The 25,567-nt window shown below is 36.3% G+C and overlaps 1 protein-coding gene across 3 annotated transcripts in view; it reads left to right on the forward strand.

The window, feature by feature from the left end:
• The window catches only part of GREB1L (GREB1 like retinoic acid receptor coactivator), a 262,291-nt gene that overhangs the window by 160,294 nt on the left and 76,430 nt on the right, over positions 1-25,567 (forward strand). For all 3 annotated transcript variants that reach the window (XM_082667349.1, XM_082667350.1, XM_082667351.1), the window contains 2 exons: positions 886-1,062; positions 3,266-3,388. In XM_082667349.1, the coding sequence (XP_082523475.1) occupies positions 886-1,062; positions 3,266-3,388 (300 nt within the window). The remainder of the gene's footprint in view (positions 1-885; positions 1,063-3,265; positions 3,389-25,567) is intronic.

Below are 25,567 nucleotides of genomic sequence, written 5' to 3' on the forward strand. Positions count from 1 at the left end.
AATTTGATTTCCAATCAAGCAAAGCATGACCTCTCATCCTCCCATCCTTCTCCATTTCTTCTTCTTGCCATGTCCTCTGTTCCAAGAAGATCACTGAAAGTCTTATTTTGTTTGATTAATCTGAGTGAGAATTGTTTGATGTTAAGTCTAAGGAATAATGAGCTAGTTTGAATAAAGAGGGGTTGAACAGAGAGGAAATGGGACCCTTAGGGAACTTGTGTTCCCTAGATCTCATAGAAACTAGGAAGCTAACAATGCCCTGAGTTTATACATCTCTGTTCGTGCTCTCCTATCTGGAGACCAGCTTCCTCTTCACAATTCTCAGTTTGCTCTCTCCCATACCCTAGATGGCATAGCCCTGACTTGGGTTCCAGTTTTACAAAACCTTACATATCCAGGGTCCAGTACCATATGACTGATTCTTTTTGTATTTATTTCAGCATTCCAGGAGAGAGACTCTGACTATCCTAGATTGGGTCAAATATTGATCCACAGTCTAATTAATTGTGCCTATGGAGTTAAGTCCACATGGTGGGTCGGGTGGAGAACCAGAGCCAGTAGGTTAAGAAGGGAATATGTAAGGAAGAAATAATAGATATCTCTAGGACCAGAATTTTTTATGTTAACTATATAAGTTCTATCATATGATACTATCTATTCTATTTCCTTAACCATTATCCTTTTAGAGCATTTAAAAATTATTTTCAGTCTTTCACTGTTATAAAATAACTGCTAAATTGTTGTACATGTTTTTTTTCCTTTGAATTATTTCCTCAAAATTAGGAAGTTGTCAAGCCAAAGAGTGAATATTTCTGTGTTTTTTATATGTGAAAGTATTGTAACAACAAACAAGGCCACCAGTAACTTTGTTTTTCTTCCTTTTAGGGTTTTCTGGAAACTGTATCGGCTGTGGAGAAAGAGGATTTCGGTATTTCACGGAATTTTCCAACCACATAAACTTGAAGCTCACCACCCAGCCAAAGAAGCAGAAGCACTTAAAGTACTACCTAGTCAGAAGCTCCCAGGGTGTACTGTCGAAGGGACCTCTTATCTGCTGGAAAGGTAGCGTCAGCTTCTGGGAGGGAACGGGAAGGGAATGTGGATGTTACGATAGTATTGACAAGTGACCCATACGGGGTTCAGAATCCAGGTGTGGAATAGATAAATATCCCAAGTTCAGAAGACAATCCAAAAATGTAAAGCCCTCTGGCAGGTTATTTGACTTGCTCCTTTTTGTTTTTAACAGAAACTATTGAAATTTGGGAAAGGGTATTTCTCCTTGTATTTGTCACTTAGGGGTGTGGAATACAGCTCTTGGGGAAAAATGGGCTCTTTCTAGCTCTTCTGTCATTTAGAGAGGACTTCAAAGTGTCAGTTTCCTGGTCAGATGCTCTTTCTACTTTTTTTAGGGTCTTTGGTAATTCTTGAGTCTTCATTTTTCTATTAGAACTAAGCAAACTTTGGAATAAATAATGCTCTCTTCATCATACCTGGGAAAAGGCAGTATTAAGTTGACAAAGTTTTGTTTCTCTTCAGTTAGGAAGAACTTAAACTTATTTTTGAAAATGAATCCAGTTGAAATGTCACATCATCTTGTGGTTGATAGGAGTTGCCACAAGTTCTGTACATTGTTTAATGCAGTGGGACATCTAATTCTTATGAGCAGTTTCTTAGATGCTGAGATTTCCCCTCCATTATTAATATTATTATATTGTTAAAGACAATAGAATAATTGTCTTTAATATTTCTGTTTGTGAAAGATTTTGGCCTGACCATGAAAAATAGCATAGTAAATCCAAATTACAACTGAAGATTTGTTTCCGAATCCTTCACCATAATGACTCCTGGTTGCATTTGAGGAGAGATTATATAACTCCTTAGGAAATGGCTACATGTTCTGAGGCAGGGATCATCAGGACTGTGATCAGTGCTGTGACCACTAAATTGTAAGCGTGGTAAATTATAGATAACTCTTTATCCTGATAAAGTCTAAAGACTTTTCCTCTAGAAAAATCATTTTAAATGTCATGAACCCTAATAAAAGAGTAAAAATAGGATAGGTATCACCTCCCTGCCTTTTAACTGCCTTTTTTTAGCTTTTGTTTTGGTTGCATAAAATATTTTTAAGTTCTTATTTAGTGCTCAGTGACAATTCACCTTTCTGGTAAATAATAACATTTGTGAAATAGTTTGTGACACAATGATCCTGGATGGCTTCTGGAGCCTCACATTTATAGTCATTCTGTTTTGGAATTGGAATTGTATATATGTACATACCTATCAAACTACATATTTGCATATAATATACATAACGTGGAGATATCCTTTTCAGTCAAAATACAGTAGCTCTTCAAGGAACGTCATAGATAGAAGATTATAGAAAACTGCCTCTAACTTTTGCATGTATCCAATAAACTTGGAAATTCTCTAAAGGACCCACTATAATTAACTTTGTCATTTACAACCATTTATGTTTCTTTTTCACATGCTACCTTTAAAGACTATTATAGTACAACATACAGTAAAATTTGGTTGGAAGTTAGAGCCCCGAAAACCTGTGACACAGGTTGTCACAGTATTTGCTATCTACCTGAATCAGTACAAAGTATTATTAAAATATTACACCAAAGCCTCAAGTAATATTGGCTCATTTAAAATGAAGCTTAGTTTTGTATGATCAGTAAGTACCTTGAATATTGTCTACCTATTTCCTCTAATAAGAACTGAGAATAATAAGAATTTCTAATTTTTCTCCTCTGTGTATAATATTTTCTTTGCTTCTGTTTCTGGACGTAAATTAAGGTTGAGTAGAGAGGGTTGAAGGCAGCCTAGAAGGACTCTAGATTACTATTCTACACGTAAATCAATCCTGGACAGAAGGTTAACTGGTGCTTGAAAGCTTATTTGGTTTTTATAAATTATTGATATTTTAACCTCAGTATTACCCATGAAACTAACATGACTATATAGGTTATGAGTAATTTTTCTCCTGGGAACTAGTCTGTGAGGAACAAATGTCTAATTGTTCTTTGTAACTATTTCTTTGCCTTCCAAACATGACATTTGGCTCTAGGAAGACGAATTGTGTTCACCAGCTTGAACATTCTATTGGAGTCAAGGTTGGGGAAGGGGGATCTCTGTTGAAGAACGTGCTGCCACTTGAGGAACAGCAGTTTATTTTAGAGATTTTATGGATTGTGTCTCCCTCACCTGTTTTAACAGAATATTGTTTTCCTTACATAATGTGATTCTTACTCCTTTCTAGAATGTAGAAGCCGACAATCCTCTACCATTTGCCACTCTATTAAACCAAACTCTTCAGTGTCATCAACCGTGGCCCCAGAAAATGGCACAACTAATGGATACAAATCAGGATTCATTCAGACAGGTATTGGGTATTTTCTTTTGGACTTTCAAGTGGCAGATGTATATTTAATGAGGCATTTTAAACTTACTGTTGGATGGTTTGAACAGACCTATTTTTCAATAGCGGTATTGAGTTACTATTAGAATTAGAACTCAGCATTGAGATGGATCAGTCTGTGGAGGAGCAGGACCCAAAATCCCGACAGCCCTGCCAATGCTAGGCAAGCCATGGAAAAAGGAACTGACAGTTGATAGGGAATTTAGTTCAAGCATAGGGCCTGTTTCTAGAGGAGTCTGACAGGAGGCAATAAGTAGAAACACAGATGTGAGAGAAGTCTGCATCATAGCCATCAGGTGGCATGTATTGGGGACATATTCATGAAGACTGGAATTCTACAGTAGGGCTCTAACTAGGCTTGCTCGACAGTATAGGGAGTATTACACCAACTTGGATACAAAGTAAAGTCCCAAAGTAGGACGAAGGATCACAGCGGAAGAATCTAGGGCCTAGTTTCAGGTGGTACAAGATAGGAGCTTGGTTACAAATAACCAGATAAAATTTTAGTGCCTGAAACTAGGTTACAGTATCGGAGCTGGATCAGCAGAGTGGCTGACCTGATACTGAGCAGATAAGTTACTAGTCTAAAGCTTCTGAAAATTCCTCCAGTATAGAGGCCTGACTCAGGTCAGGATAAGACTCCAGGGGGACTTAATGTTTCCAGGTGGCTGAAAGCCTGGAGGGCTGTAACTGAAAAGATCACTGCAGATAGTATTTGAGAAAATTACTCAGAACCAGTCTAGGTTATATCTTAGGCAAGAAGAAAAGTATTTTAAAAGAATTTGTGAATTTTTTTTTCAGTTCACTTGTTTTTTGAGAAGTGCTACTTTACCCACAAACTTCATAGCATATGTGCTTTGCCAGTATCCACTCAAACACAACAAGTTGGAAAAAAAGGTGTCTTTATTCATTTCACTACTTAGCATCCTCTTCCAAATTTATGTCAAATTTTAATGAGCTGGTAAATCGTTTGCACTTATTTTCAAGATGGAAGTGATTATTAGACTATGTTAACAACTGTAGTGATAATAAAGCTAACTTTATCTGGGGCACTTCTTGCTATGTGTCTGTACTCAGCTAAATCCACTTCATCCTGGATTTTAGAAATCTAACTTTTAAACTGCTCAAGAGATTTACATAGAGGCTGTAATTTAAGAGGAAAGAGAATATTCTAAATTCTCGTTTAGAATAAATGAGAGAACATCATGTCACTAGGTATTGAAGAAAGAAAAAATTGGTATTGGGCTCTTGGCATTGAAAGATTAGTTTTCATTACAGTGGTGTCTCTCCTAGAATTTGATTGATTCTGTAGTATATTTTCTGCCATTAGAACTTGGGGCTAATGAAATGCAATTTAAAAATTACAGTATTAGTGATGAATATTTACTTCATTCCAACAAAAACTTACCAAGTGTTTATTATGTTCTCAGACCCTTGTCAGAGGCTGTAAGGCAGGGTTCCAGTACTTGACTACTGGCTCCAATGACTTAAAAACCACTCATATAAGGGATAAAAGAATGATAAAACATGTTACCTTTTCTAAGAGGGACAGGTGAATATATATAAATAACCAGTTGTACCTGAAAAAAATGAAAAGATACTGAAATGTTAGTAAGAAGTAATGAAATGTTAATAAGCACTTTTGATTATGCAGAAATATATTTGGAAAATGAATATTGCTCTGAATAGAGGAATTCAAGATTCAGGCTTAGCAAAGCCTCCTTTAGTTGCCACGAAGGGACACAGGCAAGACACTGACTGACTCACAGTGGACACAAGTGGCCAAGTGCTATGCCAGTATTCTTGTGTATCCCTTGTTGGGGTGAGAATGGTAATTTGACCATGAAATTACCTATTAATTTTAGGTGCAATCCAGAGAATTTAATAGAAGATAGTGCCTTTAAAAGTAAAGCTTTGTGTCTAAAACTTTCTTCTTGACAAATTATGGAATCTTCAGTAATAATTTTCCTATGTATTTTGAAAGTAATAGACTGTAAGAATTTTACCTTAGCCTATTATATCATTTCAAACATTAGCGTATGCAGCATCTTAGCAGATAGATTCACCCTCCTGTAGGAGATTGTACCCTTCTTAATCTACAATCAGTGACTGCCTGTAATCAACATTTCTTAGCCTGAAATGTAGGTACACATGTTGCCAAGTATTCGAAGAGGGGATTAATTTACTATTTGCACAGCTTTGTCTCACATTCCAACTGCCAAGCTCTGGTTGTTCTGTTCTAGCTGGCTTGCCACTTATATTTTGCATATTTTCCTTCAACATATTTGTGTGATTGATCATTCAAATTTTAGCCAACAATCCTGGTAAAATATTTTATGATTTTGACCGAAGGTGGCTACATAGTTATCTACCTACATTACACAGACATACCACATACAGACATATACACGTACATGTATTGTGTTTAATAAGGACAAGAATTCAAGAACAGGTGAAAAAATGGGAATTCCTTGGTGGTCCAGTGGTTGGGACTCTGCACTTTCACTGCCGAGGGCCCAGGTTCAATCCCTGATCGGGGAACTAAGATCCCAGAAGCTGCGTGGCATGGACAAAAAAAAAAAGGGGAAAAAGAAAAAAGGAATAGATGAAAAAAACCTTTGCCTAACCCAAGATCTTGAAAGTTTCTCTTCCACGTTTTTTTGTCTAAAAGTTTTATTGTTTTATCTCTTGCATTAAAGTCTGTGAGTCATGTTGAGTTAATTTTTGTGTGTGGTGTGAGGTGAGCATCTAAATTCATCTTTTTGCATGTGGATATCCAATTGTCCCAGCACCATCTATTGAACAGACTGTCTTTTTGTCAGTGAATTTCATTGACCTCATCAAAATTCAAAACTTTTACACTTCAAAAAGCAACATTAAGAAAATGAAAAGACAATGATGGACTAGAAAAATACTTGCAAAACACATATTTAATAAAGGATTTGTATCCAGAATTTACAAAGAACTCTTACAACTCAGTCATAAGATGACCATCCAATCAAAACATGGGCAAAAGATTTGGAATAGAGATTTCTTCAGAGAACATACACAAATGGCCAATAATCACATGAAAAGATGCTCAACATCATTAGCTGTTAGGGAAATACAAATCAAAACCATAATAAGATATTAATTCTATCTCCCCAGGAGAAATAAAGGCACGTGTCCTCACAAAAACTTATATACAAATGTTCATATAGCAGCATTATTCATTACAGTCGAAAACTGGAAACAACCTAAATGTCAATCTACTCGTGAATGGATAGACAAAATTGTGTATCCATACAATGGAATACCATGCAGCAATAATAAGGAACAAACTATTGACACATGCTACACCATGAATGAACTTCAAAAACTTTATGCTGAGAATTCCCTGGCAGCCCAGTGGTTGAAACTCCGAGATTCCACTGCAGGGGGCTTGGGTTCGATCCCTGATCGGGGAACTAAGATCCCACATGCCTCAAGCTATGGCCAAAAAACAGAACAAAACAAAAACATTATGCTAAGTGAAAGAAACTAGACAGAAGAGACCACATATTATATGATTTCATTTAATGAAATGTCCAGAAAAAGCAAATTTATAGAGACAGGAAATAGAATAGTGGTTGCCTGGGGCAAGGGGTGGGAATGAAAATTAACTGAAAGTGGGCATGAGGTTTCTTGCTGGGGGACAAAAATGTTCTAAAGCTGATTCATGGTGATGGTTGCACCACTTGGTCAAGTTACTAGAAATCATTGAACTGTGCACTTGAATTGGGTATATTCTATGATAAGTAAAATATACCTTAATAAAGCTGGGGGTTGGGGAGGAAAGATTAAAAAGCTGCTCTAAGAGAAAGGTAAAATCCTCTGGAGTGGCAACCTTTCTCCCTCATTTGAATCCAGTCTAATTTATTGAGTGTCTACTACAGAATGAGCACTGTTTCAGACCAGATGGTAAACTGCACAGGACTTGGAGTCAGAGTCTTGGTATTCAAATACTGCCCCTGATGTATATTGGCTGAGGCTTGGGATGAGCCACTCAATTGTTCTATGTCTTGGTTTTCTCATTTGTACAACTAAAAATAACAATACCTATTTTACAACTAAGAATTAGCTCAGCCTTGCTACTATACTTCTATTTGTGTGCCATTCTCCCAATTATAATAATTTGTTAACCATCTGTATTCTCTTATATGCTAGAAACTGTAAGTTCATTTTGTTTATCCCTATACCCCCTAGTACCTGGCAAATGCCTGGAAATAAATGGTGTTTTTTGTTGTTGTTGATGTTTTTTCTTTTTTGGCTGCACCTCGCGGCATGTGGGATCTTAGTTCCCCAACCAGGATTGAACCTGTGGCCCCCTGCAGTGGAAGCATGGAGTTCTAACCACTGGATTGCCAGGGAATTCCCAATAAACATCATTTGAATTCCATTTTTATTTACATTTTAAATTAGCATTTGGGGGATTGTTAACTTACTGGTGTGTACTCTTTTTCCAAATGAAGATGGTATGCTCATCTACCATTAGGAGGAAAAATTAGCCCGTAGGGCAGGACAGGGATGAGCCACCTAAACTCTGCCCGTGTGACTAATTTTTAAGAAGATGCTATCAGGCAGGACCTGATATGACTTTATGACTTTCTTAGGCCCTGGGCACATTTGCCTAAAGTATTTAAAATTGTATTTTATGACTGTGTTGGTATAAAGATGAATATATTAATACTATATGCTACAATACTTTGTTCAACAAAAAGAAATTAAAACATTTCTTATGATTTTAAAAGAAATTAAAACGTTTTCATGAACCCCTAGAAGTACTGTGGACCCAAGGCACTGACTTCTATGCCTAATGGAGAAGTTGGCCCTGTTATTGGAGCCATGTATTGTCCATGAAATGGGATTTTCCTCTGGATGAACCACTGTAGGCTTAAAATAATGTAAGCCCCTTACCATATAATGCTTGTGTATTAAAGAAGGAAGAACAATAGCAATGAAAGGACTTGCCCTATCATATATCAAGCTCATGAGGCTTTACTAATAAAGACAGAGTGGAGTTGGCACAGGGATAGACACAGAGCAGCAGAACAGAATAGAAAGTCCCCAGACAGATTCATGTAACATGTGGGTATAGAGTGACTTGAACATCAGCAGAACCTTTTCTTTCAACAAATGGTCCTCAGAAGTTGGATATACTATGTGGAAGAACAATAAAACTGGACCCCTATTTCACTCTATACACAAAAATCAATTTCAGGTAGCTGGAGGATCCAAATGCAACAGGCAAAACAGTCAAGCTTTAAGAAGATATTGTAGAATATCTTAGATATTGTAGATATCTTAAAAGTAGAGACAAAAGGTGCTGATCACAAAGGAAAAAACTGACGTTTCACTGTTTTTAGAAGGTACTGTAGAGTTAAAAATCAAGCTATAAATTGAGAGAAGATATGTAATACATAAAACTAACCAAGGACTAGTACAAAGGACATATAAAGAATGCCTATGAATCAGTAAGGAAAAGACACATCAATAGAAAAATGAGCAAAGACTTCAAGTACCTCACGCAAGAGGAAATCCAAGTGGCCAATAAATACATGAAAAGATGATTAACCACTTTCGTAATTAGGGAAATTACATTAAAAATACAGTGAGATGCCATTATATACATGACAAACTGGCAATGATTTGAAGTGTGACAGCAGTAGATGTTGGCAAAGATTTCAAGCAACACAAACCATCATATGCTGCCAATAGGAGTGTTAATTGATGGCACCACTTTGCAAGTAATTAGCAATACATAGAAAAGTAGAAAACGTGCATATCCTATGACCTAGCTATTCCACTCCCTAAGGAAACACTTGCATCAAGAGATACGTACAAGACTCTTCAGAGTAGTGTTCTTTGCAAATGACAAGCTGAACACAACTCAAATGTTCATCAACAATAGAATAGATAGATAGGTTATGATGTATTTATATAATGAAATACCGTTTGGCAATGAGAATGAACAAATAATACCTACATGCATCCTGATGGAGGAATCTTCCAAAATGTTGAACAAAAATCTACTTACAGAAGACTCTATCCAATATGATTATATTTCTGTTATGTTCAAAAATATGCAAAACTAAATTATTTTAAGAATACGTACATAGCACAGTGGTTGCCTCTGGGGAGACGGAAGGAGAAGGGATGGGGAAAAACAAAAAGGAGGCTACTGGCTGCTGGCAGTGTTTTGTTTTGTTTTTATCCCTTGACTTGGATAGTGGTTATTTCCATAGGTATTTGCTTTATAATTATTTTTTTAATTAATTAATTTGTTTATTTATTTATTTGGGGCTGTGTTGGGTCTTCACTGCTACGCATGGGCTTTCTCTAGTTGTGGCGAGCGGGGGCTACTCTTCGTTGTGGTGTGCGGGCTTCTCATTTCTCATTACGGTGGCTTCTCTTGTTGCAGAGCACGGGCTCTAGGTGCAAGGGCTTCAGTAGTTGTGGCACGCAGCCTCAGTAGTTGTGGCTCACAGGCTCTAGAGCACAGGCTTAGTAGTCGTGGTGTGTGGGCTTAGTTGCTCCGCGGCATGTGGGATCTTCCCGGATCAGAGCTCGAACCCATGTCCCCTGCATTGGCAGGTGGATTCCTAACCACTGCGCCACCAGGGAAGTCCCTATAATTAATTTTTTAACTATACATAAATATTTTGTGAACTCACCTGTATTTTGATATATCTCATTGGGAAAAAGGGCAAATTTACCCTTTCAAACTACATATGTGTATGGTATGCAGTGTTACACTTTGAGAACAAGTGGTATCATAGGCCAGGGATCCTATGGTGTAATAGTAATGTTTCAGTCCTTTTGAGTTTTTCTATTTCCCACTGCATTGAATCTGCTGTGGGGTTGTTGCTGTGGTGATAGAGCTGCAGCATGCAGCCCCACAGCTGACTTTCGTCTCCAAGAAGGGAAGGGGCAGAGCCAACCCTGATAGAAATCTCTAAGCACTCATATTTTCCCTTCCCTACAATGTCTTGGCCTCCTCTCCTTTGCCTTCCAAGAGTTTAGAGCTCTCATGCTGCCCTCTGTTTGTCCAGAATATTTCATGATGTGCCACATTCAACCCAGGCCTTACTATTTTGTCTCCATTTGCCCCCCAACTACAATTCCTCTGTCCAGGGTGACAGCCATTTAGAAAACAGTTTCCATTAGAATGTATTATTTAACTGTCCCTAAAATGTAACTGTGTTTGTCCCTTTCTGTTTTTGATTTGTCCTTTAGCCACTAAACTTCTGAGGTCAGAATAATCAAAAGTTCCTCTAGCAGGTTTTTCTAAGCTTAGTTCCTCATGAATATTCAAATTATTACTTTACCAAAGCACAGTCTCCTTTTTCCAAATGTGTTGGGAACCCTTTGGCTGGCAGATTTTCCCACTCCCAACCAGATACTGAGAACATTTAAGCTCTTCCTTTACACTGTATATTCCTTGGGTAGGGATTGTATCTTTGCTTTCTTCCCCTATTCTATCCCCAGAGCCTAGCATACTATCTGGCCTGCTGAAGAGGCTCAATAAGCATCTGATGAGTGAATGCATGGGTGGGGGAGAGGGAAGAAAGCCAGTGACCATACTCCTCTGAGGCAGGGCCAGTGAATGAGCTTGTGAGACTCCTGTTGCCCACAAAAGAGAAAATGTAACTCGTTAGCAAGTATAAGGAAGAATGGCCCACTCTGCAGAAATGAAGAAAATGCAAGTAATAACAATGAAAAGTCATTTTCACCAGTTGCATTGGCCACAATACTCTATTTTAAGTGATAATATACAGGGCTGGCAAGGATGTGGTAAGACCAACAATCTCAGACCTCAGGCTGGTGGAGGTAAACAGTGATATGATCTTTTAAGAAAGCAATTTGGCAATATGTAACAAGACCATTAAAATATTTATATCCTCTACTCTAGTAATTTCACTTCAGAGGGCTTAGCCAAGAAAATAACCTAAAAGAAAGTCAAGATATTCACTGCAGTTATTCTTTATATTAGCATAAAAGGAAAAGCAATCTTTTAATATAGAAACAAATAAATCATAGCATACTCACATGACAAAGATGTCAAAAATACTGTGCAACCACATAGGAAATAATCCTGTTAAGTAAAAAAAGTAATATTAAAACTCTATGGGTATTTTTCTTATATCATGTAAAAAATATAACATGGATAAAACATAGAAGGGCATACACTAGAGAATAAACAATGGTTTGTGGGAGAAGTGAGCTTTTAACATGTTTGTTTCTATTTCTGAATTTTCCTTTATGTCATATTTTTCATAGTTAAGCACTAAAAATTCTCAGGATTAAGCCAAATGTATAGGTCAGTAGAAAAGACCTGTTTTTCACAATCTCCAGCATTCTTTATAGGAATGCTGTGTAGGAATAAGGACCAGTACCTAACATAGACACATCCAAACTACAGCTAGAAGGTAACAAAAGCAGAATTTGAACTTTCTCTGCTCACTAGTGACAATTTTATTAGGCAATTTCTGGGTTATACATAGGTGATATTGATCTCTACCTAGAATTCTGTAAAATGTTCCTGTGTCTCAAATTTCAAGGCAGGAGGAATGTGAAGAGGAGAGAGGAGCACTAGGGTTGAAAAATCCATAGAGATCAACTCAATATCCACTTTTGGCCAAAATGAATAAAAAGGGACTAATTTACCCTCCCATCTGAAACAACCAGAAAAAAAAAAAAAAAAGACAAAACTACATGAAAAACGATATTTTAAGACCCTGTCATCAGGCAACAAATGACATTGATTCCTGATCAACGGGAAACAAGTAAATGTGAGTCTTACCATTTTCCCAGCTTACTGCTTGGAGAGTTTCCAGACCATGATGCTGGGAGGGGGAACTGTGGTGGAGCCCAATAGGTCCCCTAAGTTGAGTAGAAGAAACTGAGAGTGAAGGGAGACCAAAGCAGCTAGAGTTCATTGCACTAAGTGCCAGAAGGGAGAGAGCTGCACAGAGAGAGAGAGCCCGAGCTGTGCAGAAGGTCCCCTGAAATTTTCAGCGTAGTACTGGTTGATGTATGCATGTGAGCAAACTACTCAGGGCTGGTAAAAAGTACCATCCAAAAGGATGAGAGGGAACATTCACACAGGGCCAGGGCCAGGGACTGTTCCCACCAGCTAGACAGGAAAACCTCACAATTTATCAGGCATTGGTTGGAATACTAAGGAGGGTCTTACCTCAGTAATAGAGAATACTTAGCCCTAGACTGAGCACTACCTCAAAACTGCAAAAAAAAGAAAAAAAGGTATCAAATTGTTTCCAAGTAATTTAACTGCATTCCAGAGTAAAGCTCAAGAATATTTATAGGCAAACTTCCAATTATAAGGTAAATAAGTACTAAGGATGTAATGTACAGCACGATAAATATAACTAACACTGCTGTATTATATATATGAAAGTTGTTAAGACAGTAAATCCTAAGAGTTCTCATCACAAGGTAAAAGATTTTTTCTTTTTCTTTTATTTTGTGTGTATATGAGATGATGGAGGTTCACTAAGCTTCTTGTGGTAGTCATTTCATGATGTATGTAAGTCAAATATTATGCTTTACACCTTAAACATATACAATGCTGTATGTCAATTATATCTCCATAAAACTAGAAGAAGAAGAAAAAGTACTTACAGGAATATCCAGCATCCTACAAGATAAAATTAACAATGCCTGACATTCAGTCAAAGATTACTAGGCATGCAGAGACAGGGAAACACAATTAATATTGAGGAGACTCATTAATCAATCAAACTAACCCAGAACTGACACAGATGTCAGAATTAGCAGAAAAGGATGTCAAAACAGTTATAAACATATCTCATATTTTCAAAAAATTAAGTAAACATTGAAAATATTAAAAAGACCCAAAATGAACTTCTCAAGGTGACAACTACGATGCTTGAAATGAAAAATACATTGGATATGATTAACAACAGATTAGTCACTAGGGAAGAAAAGATTAATAATTTGAAGACATAGTAATAGAAACCGTCCCCTGTGAAACACAGAGAGAAAAAATAAACTGAAAAGAGCATTAGTGAGCTATGGAACAACTACAAGCAGCTTTTTCTACTGAAACTGGAGTGCCTGAAGAGTGGGGGTGGGGGAGACAAAAAATATTTGAAGAAATAAAGGACAGAAACTTCCCAAACTTGATGAAACTTATAAACCCACAGATCCAAGGAGTTCAATGAATCCCCAGCACAGAAATATATAGAAAACCACAACAAAGCATGTCATAATAAAATTGCTTAAAGCCAACAATAAAGAGAAAATCTTAAAAACAGCAAGAGAAAAATTCTTCTGTTATGTACAGAGGAACTAAAATAAACATGACATTATATTCTAATGGGAAACAATATAAATAAGACAGAGGAGCAACATCTTTAAAGTACTGAAAGCTAAGAACTGTCAACTTAGAATTCCATACTCAGCAAAAATATCTTTCAAAAATGAAGGTAAAATAAAGATATTTTCAGACATACAAAATATGAAAGAATTCACCACCAGCAGATTCTCACCATAAAAAAATGCTAAAGGAAGTCACTCATATAGATGGGCAATAATACCAGACAGAAGAAAGTCTGAATCTTTACAAAGGATTGAAAACCACTGAGAGAGGTAACTACCTGGGTAAATAAATACATTTTTTTCTTATTATTTAAATCTATTTAAAAGATAATTGACTTATACAAATATAATAATATATTATGAGGTTTATAATGTATGGAAAAGTAAAACGCATGACGATAGCAAAAGGCCAGGAGGGGAGATATGGAATGTATTGTAAAATTCTTGTACTATATATATATGAAATTGTATAATGCCACTTGAGGTTAGACTGTGATAAGTTAAGATATATACTATAAACCCTAAATCAACCACTAAAAAACCCAAGAGTTATAGTTAATGAGCTACAAGGAAGATAAAATGGAATCATAAAAATACTTAATTAACCCAAAAGAAGGCTGAAAAGAGGAAAAGGGAGACAAAAAATAGATGCAACAAGTTAGAAAATGAATAGCAAGATGAAAGAACCACATGAAGAATCACATTAGGGCTTCCCTGGTGGCGCAGTGGTTGAGAGTCCGCCTGCCGATGCAGGGGACACGGGTTCGTGCCCTGGTCTGGGAAGATCCCACATGCCGTGGAGCGGCTGGGCCCGTGAGCCATGACCGCTGAGCCAGCACGTCTGGAGCCTGTGCTCCGCAACAGGAGAGGCCACAGCAGTGAGAGGCCCGCGTACCGCAAAAAAAAAAAAAAAAAAGAATCACATTAAATGTAAATGATCTAAACACCCTCACTCAGAGAATTCCCCAGCAGTCCAGTGGTTAGGACTCCACACTTTCACTGCTGAGGGCACAGGTTTGATCCCTCGTCAGGGAACTAAGATCCTGCAAGCCGTGTGGTGCAGCCCAATGAAAGTAATAATAATAAATTTTTTAAATAAAAAACACACCCCCACTCAAAGGCAAATATTATCAGATTGGAAAAAAGTAAGACCTGACTCTATGCTGCTTACATGAAATACAATTAAAATAAAAAGACACAAACAGGTAAAATGTAAAAGTATTTTTTAAATCTACCATGCTAACAGTAGTCAAAAGAAACCTTGAGTGGCTATATTAGTATCAGGCAAAATAGATTTGGGGACAAAGAATAATACCAAAGATTAAAGAGGTAACCTCATAATGATAAAGAGGTCAATTAATCAAGAGGCCAGAGCAATCCTAAACATTTATGCACCTAACAACAGAGCTTCAAAATACATGAAGAAAAAACTGATAGAGTTATTTTAAGAAATACATAAATCCACAGCTATAGCTAGGTATTTCAGTACTTCTCTCTCAACAATTGATAGAACAGGTAAACAGAAAATCAATAAGGATATAGATTATCTGAACAACAGTATCAACCCACTTGACCCAATTGACATCTATGGAACACTTCACGTATCAACAGCAAGATACACATTCTCCTCAAGTTCACATAGAACATTTACCAAGTCAGAGAAAAAAGACATTTTACATACAGAGGAACAGAAATAATTATGTTATCATGGTTATGGGCCATAAAACAAGTCTTAATACACTTGAAAGTATTCAAATAGTACAAAGAATGTTCTTTGCCCAAAGTGAAATTGCACTAGAAATCAGTAACAGAAAGATTTCTGAAAAATCTCTAAAATTTGAAAACTAAATAACACACTTGTAAATAATCCATCAATCAAAAGGGAAATTAGCAATATTTTGAATGGAATGGAAATGAAAAAAGAACATATCAGAATTTATGGGATGCCACTAAAGCAGTATTTAGAGGGGAATTTATAGCACTAAACTTGTATTAGAGAAGAAGAAATCTCTTGAGTCAATGAACTTAGCTTCCACTTTAAAAAACTAGGAAAAATAAGACAAAATTAAAACCAAAGTAAAGAGAAGAAAGGAAATAATAAAGGTCAAAGTGGCAATCGGTGAAACAGAAAACAGAAAAACAATGGAAAAATTGATAAAACCAGAAACTACTTCTTTGAGAAAATCAGTAAAATTGATAAAGCTCTAACCAGACAGGAAAACGAAAGAGAAGACACAAATTACCTATATTGGGAATGAGAGAGGTGACATCACTGTAGATTTGAAAGATATTAAAAGGATAATAAGGGAATGTTAGGAACAGTTTTATACCAATAAATTTGACAACTTAGATGAGATGAACAATTTCCTTGAAAGACACAAATTATAAAAGCTTACATGAGAAGAAATACACATGAATAGCCCAGTATCTATTAAATACATTGAAAATGTGGTTAAAATCTTTCCTAAAAAAACAAAACAAAAAAACCCTCTAAAATGGGCAGAAGACCTAAATAGACATTTCTCCAAAGAAGATATACAGATTGCCAACAAACACATGAAAGGATGCTCAACATCATTAATCATTAGGGAAATGCAAATCAAAAGTACAATGAGGTATCATATCACACCAGTCAGAATGGCCATCATCAAAAAATCTACAAACAATAAATGCTGGAGAGGGTGTGGAGAAAAGGGAACCCTCTTGCACTGTTGGTGGGAATGTAAACTGTTACAGCCACTATGGAGAACAGTATGGAGGTTCCTTAAAATACTAAAAATAGAACTACCATATGACCCAGCAATCCCACTACTGGGCATATACCCTGAGAAAACCATAATTCAAAAAGAGTCATGTACCACAATGTTCATTGCAGCTCTATTTACAATAGCCAGGACATGGAAGTAACCTAAGTGTCCATCAACAGATGAATGGATAAAGAAGATGTGGTGCATATATACAATGGAATATTACTCAGCCATAAAAAGAAAGGAAATTGAGTTATTTGTAGTGAGGTGGATGGACCTAGAGTCTGTCATACAGAGTGAAGTAAGTCAGAAAGAGAAAAACAAATACCATATGCTATCACATATATATGGAATCTAAAAAATAAAAAAATGGTTCTGAAGAACCTAGGGGCAGGACAGGAATAAAGACACAGATGTAGAGAATGGACTTGAGGACACGGGGAGGGGGAAGGGTAAACTGGGACGAAGTGAGAGAGTGGCATGGATTTATATATACTACCAAATATAAAATAGATAGTTGGTGGGAAGCAGCCGCATAGCACAGGGAGATCAGCTCTGTGCTTTGTGCCCACCTAGAGGGGTGGGATCGGGAAGGTGGGAGGGAGATGCAAGAGGGAGGAGATATGGGGATATATGTATATGTATAGCTGATTCACTTTGTTATAAAGCAGAAACTAACACACAATTGTAAAGCAATTACACTCCAATAAAGATGTTAAAAAATAAATAAATAAAATAGCTACAAAAACCTTAAAAAAAAACAACCCTTTAGGCCCAGATGGCTTTACTGATAGATTCCACCTTTAAGGAAGAAATAATACCAGTTCTACACAAACTTCCAAATAATTGAAGAGAATGGACTACTTCCTAACTCATTCTAGACAGCATTACATTGATACCAAATCAAAGACATTATAAGAAAAGTTCAAACCAATATCCTTCATGAAATAAATACAAAATTTAGTAAGCAAATTTTAGCATATTGAACCCAACAATATGTTAAAAGGATAATATATCATGACCAAGTAGAGTTTATCCTAGGAATGCATGATTGGTTTAACATTTGAATACCAATCAATGTAATTTACCATGTTAACAAACTAAACTAAAACCATATTATTATCTCAACAGATGCAGAAAAAAGCTTTGACAAAATTCAATATTTATTCCTGATAAAGACTCTTAACAAACTAGGAAAAGAAGGGAACTCCCTCCACCTGATCGTGGTCATCTGCAAAAAACCCCACAGCTAACATACTTAGTGATAAAAGACTAAATCCTCTCTCCCTAAGATCAGAACAAGATAGGCATGTCCGCTCTTACTACTTCTGTTCAATATTGTACTGCAGGTTCTAGCCAGTGCAGTCAGGCAAGGAAAAAAAAATGACATCCAATTTGGAAATGAAGAAGTAAAACTGTCTTTATTCATAGTAGATTTTCTATGGAGAAAATCCGATGAAATCTACAAAAATGCTAAACTGAGTTTAGCAACATTGCAGGATACAAGATCAATATACAAATATCAATTGTACTTCTATATATCAACAATGCATTATCAGAAATTAAGATTTTTAAAATAACTACCATTTATAATAGCATTAAAAACATGAAAAAAAAAGGGTGGGGGCTTCCCTGGTGGCGCAGTGGTTGAGAGTCCGCCTGCCAATGCAGGGGACGTGGGTTCGTGCCCCGATCTGGGAGGATCCCATGTGCCGCGGAGCGGCTGGGCCCGTGAGCCATGGCCGCTGAGCCTGCGCGTCCGGAGCAAAAAAAAAAAAAAAGAAAACTTAATGATAAGAAAATAACCTAATTTTTAAAATGCACAAAAGATATATGATGGTAATTAAGCACATGAAAAGATGCTTAACACCATTAGTCATTGGGAAAATGCAAATTAAAACAACAATGGGATTTTCCACATACTTAGAATGGCTAAAATTAAAAGACTGACTATACCAAATGTTGGTGTGGGTGTGGAGGAATTGGAACTCTTGTACACTGCTGAGAATGTAAAATAGTAAAACCACTTTGGGAAACAGTTTGACAGTTTCTTAAAAAGTTAAACATACACCTACCAGATAGTCTAGCCATTCCATTCCTAGATATTAACCCAAGAGAAAAGGAGTATATGCAACAAACATTTGTGCACAAATGTTCATAGCAGCGTTATTTGTAATAGCCAAAAACTGGAAACAACCCAAATGTCCATCCAGGTGAATGTTTATCCAGGTGAACAGATAAATAAATTGTTATATACAACTCAATAAATAGTAATGAGCTATTGATATTCATAACAATATGGATGGATTTCAAAATGATTAAGGCAATAATTCACTCAAAAGAAGCCAGACAAAAGGAAAAAAATATCATTCTATTTGTATAAAACTCTAGGAAATGCAAGCTAATCTAAAGCAGCTCAGGGAATTCCCTGGCAGTCCAGTGGTTAGGACTCTACGCTTCCACTGCTGGGATCCGGTGTTCAATCCCTGGTTGGGGAACTAGGATCCCACAAGCCGTATGGCCAAATGAATAAATAAAGCAGATCAGTGATTGTTTACAGCAAGGGAAACGCAGGAAAGAGGGATGACAAGGAGATTTAGAGGTGATGAATGTGTTCACTATTTTGACTGTGGTGATGGTTTCACAAGTATATACATATGTCAAAACTTATCAGATTGCATACCTTAAGTATGTGCAATTTATTGTCAATTATGCCTCAATAAAGCTGTTTAAAAAATGAATAGTGTAAGAACAGGTTAGGAAGATATCTGACTTAACATTAATTATAGGGGTAATTGTGTTTTAATTATCATGTTTTAATTAAATACTACTTTTTGAGTCAAAAGTAAAATATGGCTGGCAAATAAATGATGCAGCCTCAGCATGCATTAATAGAAATATTGTGTCTTATTAGAAGAACATTAATTGCAGTCTGAATGTGAAAATAGGTCTAGAGTACTTTACTCAGGAAAGAAGCAAATTATGTAGGCTAAGTTTAATACAGGTGCCAAGGGCAAAAAGAGAGCTTGTAAAGATTTAAGCTCTCAAGCATCTGGAAAACACTTGAGATTTAGCAAGACAAATATTTATTGAATATCTACTGTGTTCTAGGCACTTGCTAAATATGTTAATCGCTACCGAGAGGTAGGTTTTAGGACCATTTTGCAGATCATGAATCAGAATCTCAGAAAAGGTTAATATTTGGCTTTTTTAAAAAAGAGTTATTAAGTGAAAAAACCAGAATTCAGATTCTTTCAACTTGCTACTTAAATGGCTGCCTTTTTTAAAAAAAATTATTTATTTTGTTTTATTTTTGGCTGTGTTGGGTCTTCGTTGCTGAGAGTGGGCTTTCTCTAGCTGCGGCAAGCGGGGGCTACTCTTCGTTGCGGTGCGTGGGCTTCTCATTTTGGTGGCTTCTCTTTGTTGTGGAGCACAGGCTCTAGGCGCACAGGCTTCAGTAGTTGCAGCACGCGGGCTCAGTAGTTGTGGCTTGTGGGCTCTAGAGCGCAGGCTCAGTAATTGTGGTACACGGGCTTAGTTACTCTGCGGCATGTAGGATCTTCCCGGACCAGGGCTCGAATTCGTGTCCCCTGCATTGGCAGGCGGATTCTTAACCACTGCGACACCAGGGAGGTCCACATTGCTCCCTTTTTTAGAAAGTTTTTGCCCCCCAGTGATTTTGCACTAACAGAGAATTATTGAACTATTGCATAAAGAAGATAAGGAAGTCGTTTTGGCTTCTCTTTTTCCACTCTATTTCTTTAACCATGATGTGGCAGACATTGTGCCAGGAGCTGGGAATGCCCTCAAGGAGCTCATGACCTAGTGGCAAAAATAGGAAATTACAAACTCCTACAACATAGAGCATAGAGCTGTGACTTGCTCAAGGAATTTTCCAAGTTTGCAAATCCTCCAGTGCTTAAAAGGTCACTCACTAGTAGAGATAATCAGACCTTGGTGAGATACAGATGCTGGGCAATCAGTTGCTTACTCACTATCTAAGCACCAGATTCTGCACAACAGCCTGCAGTTCAGATTCATGTCTGAGCAAGATCACAGGCTATTGCATTTTGGACACTGGGGCTGCTCCCAAATAATCAAAACCACTAGTGTTAAATGCTGAATATGCCAATGTCACCATACCTGATAAATTCAAGAATAGAAGCATGCGCAAGGTGGTAAAGATTAGGGAATAACAGAAAAGGATTTACATTTTGGAAAGTTAACTCTGACCTTACCTAATGCCTAACGGTGCTTTCTGACTGCATGCTTACAGCATATGGCCTTTTGTGACTGGCTTTTTTCACTTGACGTAATGTTTTCAAGGTTCCTCCATGTTGTAGCATGTATCAGTACTTCATTCCTTTTTGCTGCTGAAATATCCCATTTTATGGATATACCATATTTTATTTTTCCATTTATTTGTTGATGGACATTTAGGTTGTTTCTACTTTGGGGCTATTATGAATAATGCTGCTATGAACATTTGGGTACAGATTTTTTATGGGCATGTGTTTTCACTTCCCTCTCATTTTATAGCTAGGAGTGGAATTGCTGAGTTATATGGTAACTCTGTGTCTATCCATTTGAGGAATTATTTTCCAAAGTGGCTGCACCATTTTACATTCCTACCAGTAATGTGTGAGGGTTCCAATTTCTCCATATCCTGGTCAACACTTGTTATTGTCTGTCTTGTTTTGTTTTAGCCATCCTAGTGGGTGTAAAGTAGTATCTTATTGTGGTTTTGATTTGTGTTTCTCCAATGGCTAATGATGTTGAGCATGTTTTCATGTGCTAATTGGCTATCTGTACATCTTCTTTGGAGACGTGTCTTACAAATCATTTGCCCATTTTTCAGTTGGGTCATTTGTCTCTCTATTATTGAGTTGTAAGAGTTCTTTATACATTCTGGATACAAGTCCTTTACCAGATATATGAGTTACAAATATTTCTCCCACTATATGAGTTGTCTCTTTCTTGATGGTGTCCTTTGAAGCACAAATTTTTTTTTATCATGATGAAGTCCAATTCATCTATTTTTTTTTTCTTTTGTTGCTTGTACTTTTGGTGTCACATCTAAGAAACCATTGCCTAATCCAAGGCCATGAAGATTTACTGCTATGTTTTCTTCTAAGAGTGTTATAGTTTTAACTCTTACATTTAGATCTATAATCCATTTTTGGTTAATCTCTATATATGGTGTGAGGAAGAGGTCCAACTTCATTCTTATGCATGTGGATATCCAGTTTTCCCATAACATTTGTTGAAAAGACTATTTTTTAATACATTGAATTTTCTTGGCACTCACTCATTTCAAAATACATTTGCCCATTAAATGTAAGGTTTTATTTCTGGATTCTCAATGCTATTCCGATGATCTGTACATCTTTCATTATGCCAGTGCTGCACTGATTGATAATTGTAGCTTTGTATGAAGTTCTGAAATGGGTAAGTATGAATCCTCTAGCTTTGCTTTTCTTTTTTGAGACGATTTTGGCTATTCTGGGCCTCTTGCATTTCCATATGAATTTTAGAATTAACTTGTCAATTTCTACAAAGAAACCAGCTTGAATTTTGGTATGGCTTGCTGAATCTATTGAATCTGTAGAACAATTTGAGGAGTATTGCTGTATTAACAATGTTAAGTCTTCCAATCCATGAGCATGGAATGTCTTTCCATTTATTTAGGTCTTTAAAAATTTCTTCTAACAATGTTTTATAGTTTTCAAAGTATAAGTTTTACACTTCTCTTACTAAATTTATTCCTAAGTAGTTATTTTTTCTGATGCTATTGTAAATGGAACTTTTATGTTAATTTTATTTTTGTGTTGTTCATTGCAAGTACATAGAAATACAATTGACTTGTATATTGATCTTGTATCCTGCAACTTTGGTTAATTCATGTATTAGCTTTAGTAGTTTTATAGTGTATTCCTTAGTATTTCCTTTTTGTCCATTTTATCTGAGTCATCTAATTTGATGTCTTTATGAGTTAAGTAGGGCTGCCATAACAAAATAGCACAGACTGAGTGGCTTAAACAACAAAAATTTATTTTCTCACAGCTCTGGAAGTTGCAAGTCCAAGATCAAGGTGCAGCAGGGTGTTTTTTTTTTTCTGAGGCCTCTTTCCTTGGCTTGTAGATAACCAGCTGCCTTCTTGCTATATCCTCACATGGCCTTTCCTCTGTGCATGCACATCCCTGTTGTTTCTTCCTCTTTTTTAAAGGACACCAGTCATATTAGATTAGAACTCTACCCTTATGACCTCATTTAACCTTAATTACTTCTTTAAGGACTCTATATACTGTCACATTCTAAGGTACTAGAGATTAGGGCTTCAACATATGATTTGTGGGGACAGGGGCACAATTCAGTCCATAACAAAGGCATACAATTGTTCATAGTATTCCTCTATAATTCTTTTTATTTCTGTAAGTTTGCTAGCAATGCCCTCTTTTTCCCTCTTGATTTTAGTAATTTGCATCTTTTCTCTTTATTTCTTGGTCAGTCTGGCTAAAGTGTTGTCAATTTTGTTGATCTACTCAAAGAACAAACTTTTGGTTTTGCCAGTTTTCACTATTGTTTCTCTATTCCCTACTTCATTCATTTCTGCTCTAGTCTTTATTATTTCCTTTCTTCTACTTATTTTGGGTTTAATTTACTTTTCTTACTTCTTTTTACTTGAGATTTTCTTCCTTTTCATTTATTTATTTTTAAAATTTTTATTTTATATTGGAGTATAGTTGATTTACAATGTGTGGTAGTTTCAGATGTACAGCAAAGTGATTCAGTTATAGATATACACATATCTATTCTTTTTCAGATTCTTTTCCCATTTAAGTTATTACAGAATATTGAGTAGAGTTCCCTGTGCTATAGAGTACGTCCTTGTTGATTATTTATTTTATATTTAGTAGTGTGCATATGTTAATCCCAAACCCCTAATTTATCCCTCCCCCTGAACCTTTCCCTTTGGTAACCATAAATTGTTTTCTAAGTCTGTGAGTCTGTTTCTGTTTTGTAAACAATTTCATTTATATCGTTGTTTTAGATTCCACATACAAGTGATATCATATGATATTTGTTTTTCTCTGACTTACTTCACTTAGTATGATAATGTCTAGGTCCATCCATGTTGCTGCATATGGCATTATTTCATTCTTTTTTATGGCTGAGTAATATTCCATTGTATATATGTGCAACATCTTCTTTATCCATTCATCTGTCAATGGACATTTAGGTAGCTTCCATGTCTTGGCTATTGTAAATAGTGCTGCAATGAATATTGGGTACATGTATCTTTTCAAATTATGGTTTTCCCCAGATATATGTTCAGGAGTGGGATTGCTGGATCATATGGTAACTCTATTTTTAGTCTTTTAAGGAAACTCCATACTGTTCTCCGTAGTGGCTGTACCAGTTTACATTCCCACCAACAGTGTGGGAGGGTTCCCTTTTCTCCACACCCTCTCCAGCATTTACTGTTTGTAGACATTTTTATGATGGCCATTCTGACTGGTGTGAGGTGATACCTCTTGGCAGTTTTGATTTGCATTTCTCTAATAATTAGCGATATTGAGCATCTTTTCATGTGCTTTTTGGCCATCTGTATGTCTTTTTTGGAGAAATATCTATTTAGATCTTCTGCCCTTTCTTCCTTTTTTTTTGGCCATGCTGCACAGCTTGTGGGATCTTAGTTCCCCAATGAGGGATTGAACAGGGACCCATGGCAGTGAAAGTGCTGAGTCCTAACCACTGACTGGACCGCCAGGGAAGTCCCCCTTTTTAATATAGGCATTTGCAGCCATAAATATTCCTCTAAGCACTTTTTAAACAGTATCTCATAAGTTTTCAGTTGTCGTGGTTTCATTTTCATTTATCTTAAAGTGATATCTAATTCCCCTTGTGATTTCTTTGATCTATTGGTTATTTAGTAATGCATTGTTTAATTGCCACAAATTTGTGAATTTCTCAAATTTCCTTGTTATTGATCGCTCATTTGATTCCATTGAGGTTAGAGATTGTATTTTGTATGATTTTAATTCTTTTAAGTTTATTGAGGCTTGTTTTATCACCTAACATATTGTCTATCCTGGAGACTGTTTCCTGTGCACTAGAAAAGAATGTATATTCTGCTTTTGTTCAGGGAATGTTCTGTTGATATCAGTTACATCTAATTGGTTTATAGTGCTGCTCAAGTCTTCTATTTCCTTCTTGACTGTCTCCCTAGTTATTCTATCCATTATTGAAAGTGGGGTACTGAAGTCTCAAACAGTTATCATCAAATTGACTATTTCTCTCTTCAGTTTTGTCAGGATTTGCTTCATGAATTTGGGGCTCTGTTGTTTATATGTTTATATTTTTATAATTGTTATGTCTCCCTGGTGGATTGACACTTTTATCATTATAAAATGTCCTTTTTCTTCTCTAGTAATAATATTTTCTTAAAGTCTATTTTTTCTGGTATTACTATGGTCACTCCAGCTCTCTTCTAGCTACTGTTTGCATATATAGTGTGTTTTGTCATACAGAATTTTTAAAGTTTTATGTAGCTGAATATATAAATTTTTTATGGCTTCTGCATTTTGAACAATAGTTTGGCCTTTTCCATTTCAAGGTGATAATTGACTCTCCCATGTTTTCTCCTATTATTTCTGTAGCTTCAGTTTTTAAGTTTCTACTTTTGGTCCATTTGATTTTGTTTGGTACTTGGTGTAAGTTGTAGATCCAACTTAATTTTTTTCTTATATGTCCAATTGCCACAGCACAGTTTATTGAATGGTTCATCTTCATTGCTGCTTTGGGCTGGTACCTTTATCTTATACTAAATTCTTATGTGTATTTGCATCTGCTTCTTACTGTCTTTTTTCTTCCATTGTTCTGTTTGTCTACTAATGCACTAGGACCACAGTATTTTATAGACTGTGGCTTTATAAGTCTTTATATCATCATGTTAGCCTCTTGTCATTTCTCTTATTTTTCAGAATGTTTCTTGCTATTCTTGTGTGCTTATTTT

Source organism: Grampus griseus (assembly GCF_964374135.1).
Source record: "Grampus griseus genome assembly, chromosome: 12".
Taxonomy (NCBI): Eukaryota; Metazoa; Chordata; class Mammalia; order Artiodactyla; family Delphinidae; genus Grampus; species Grampus griseus.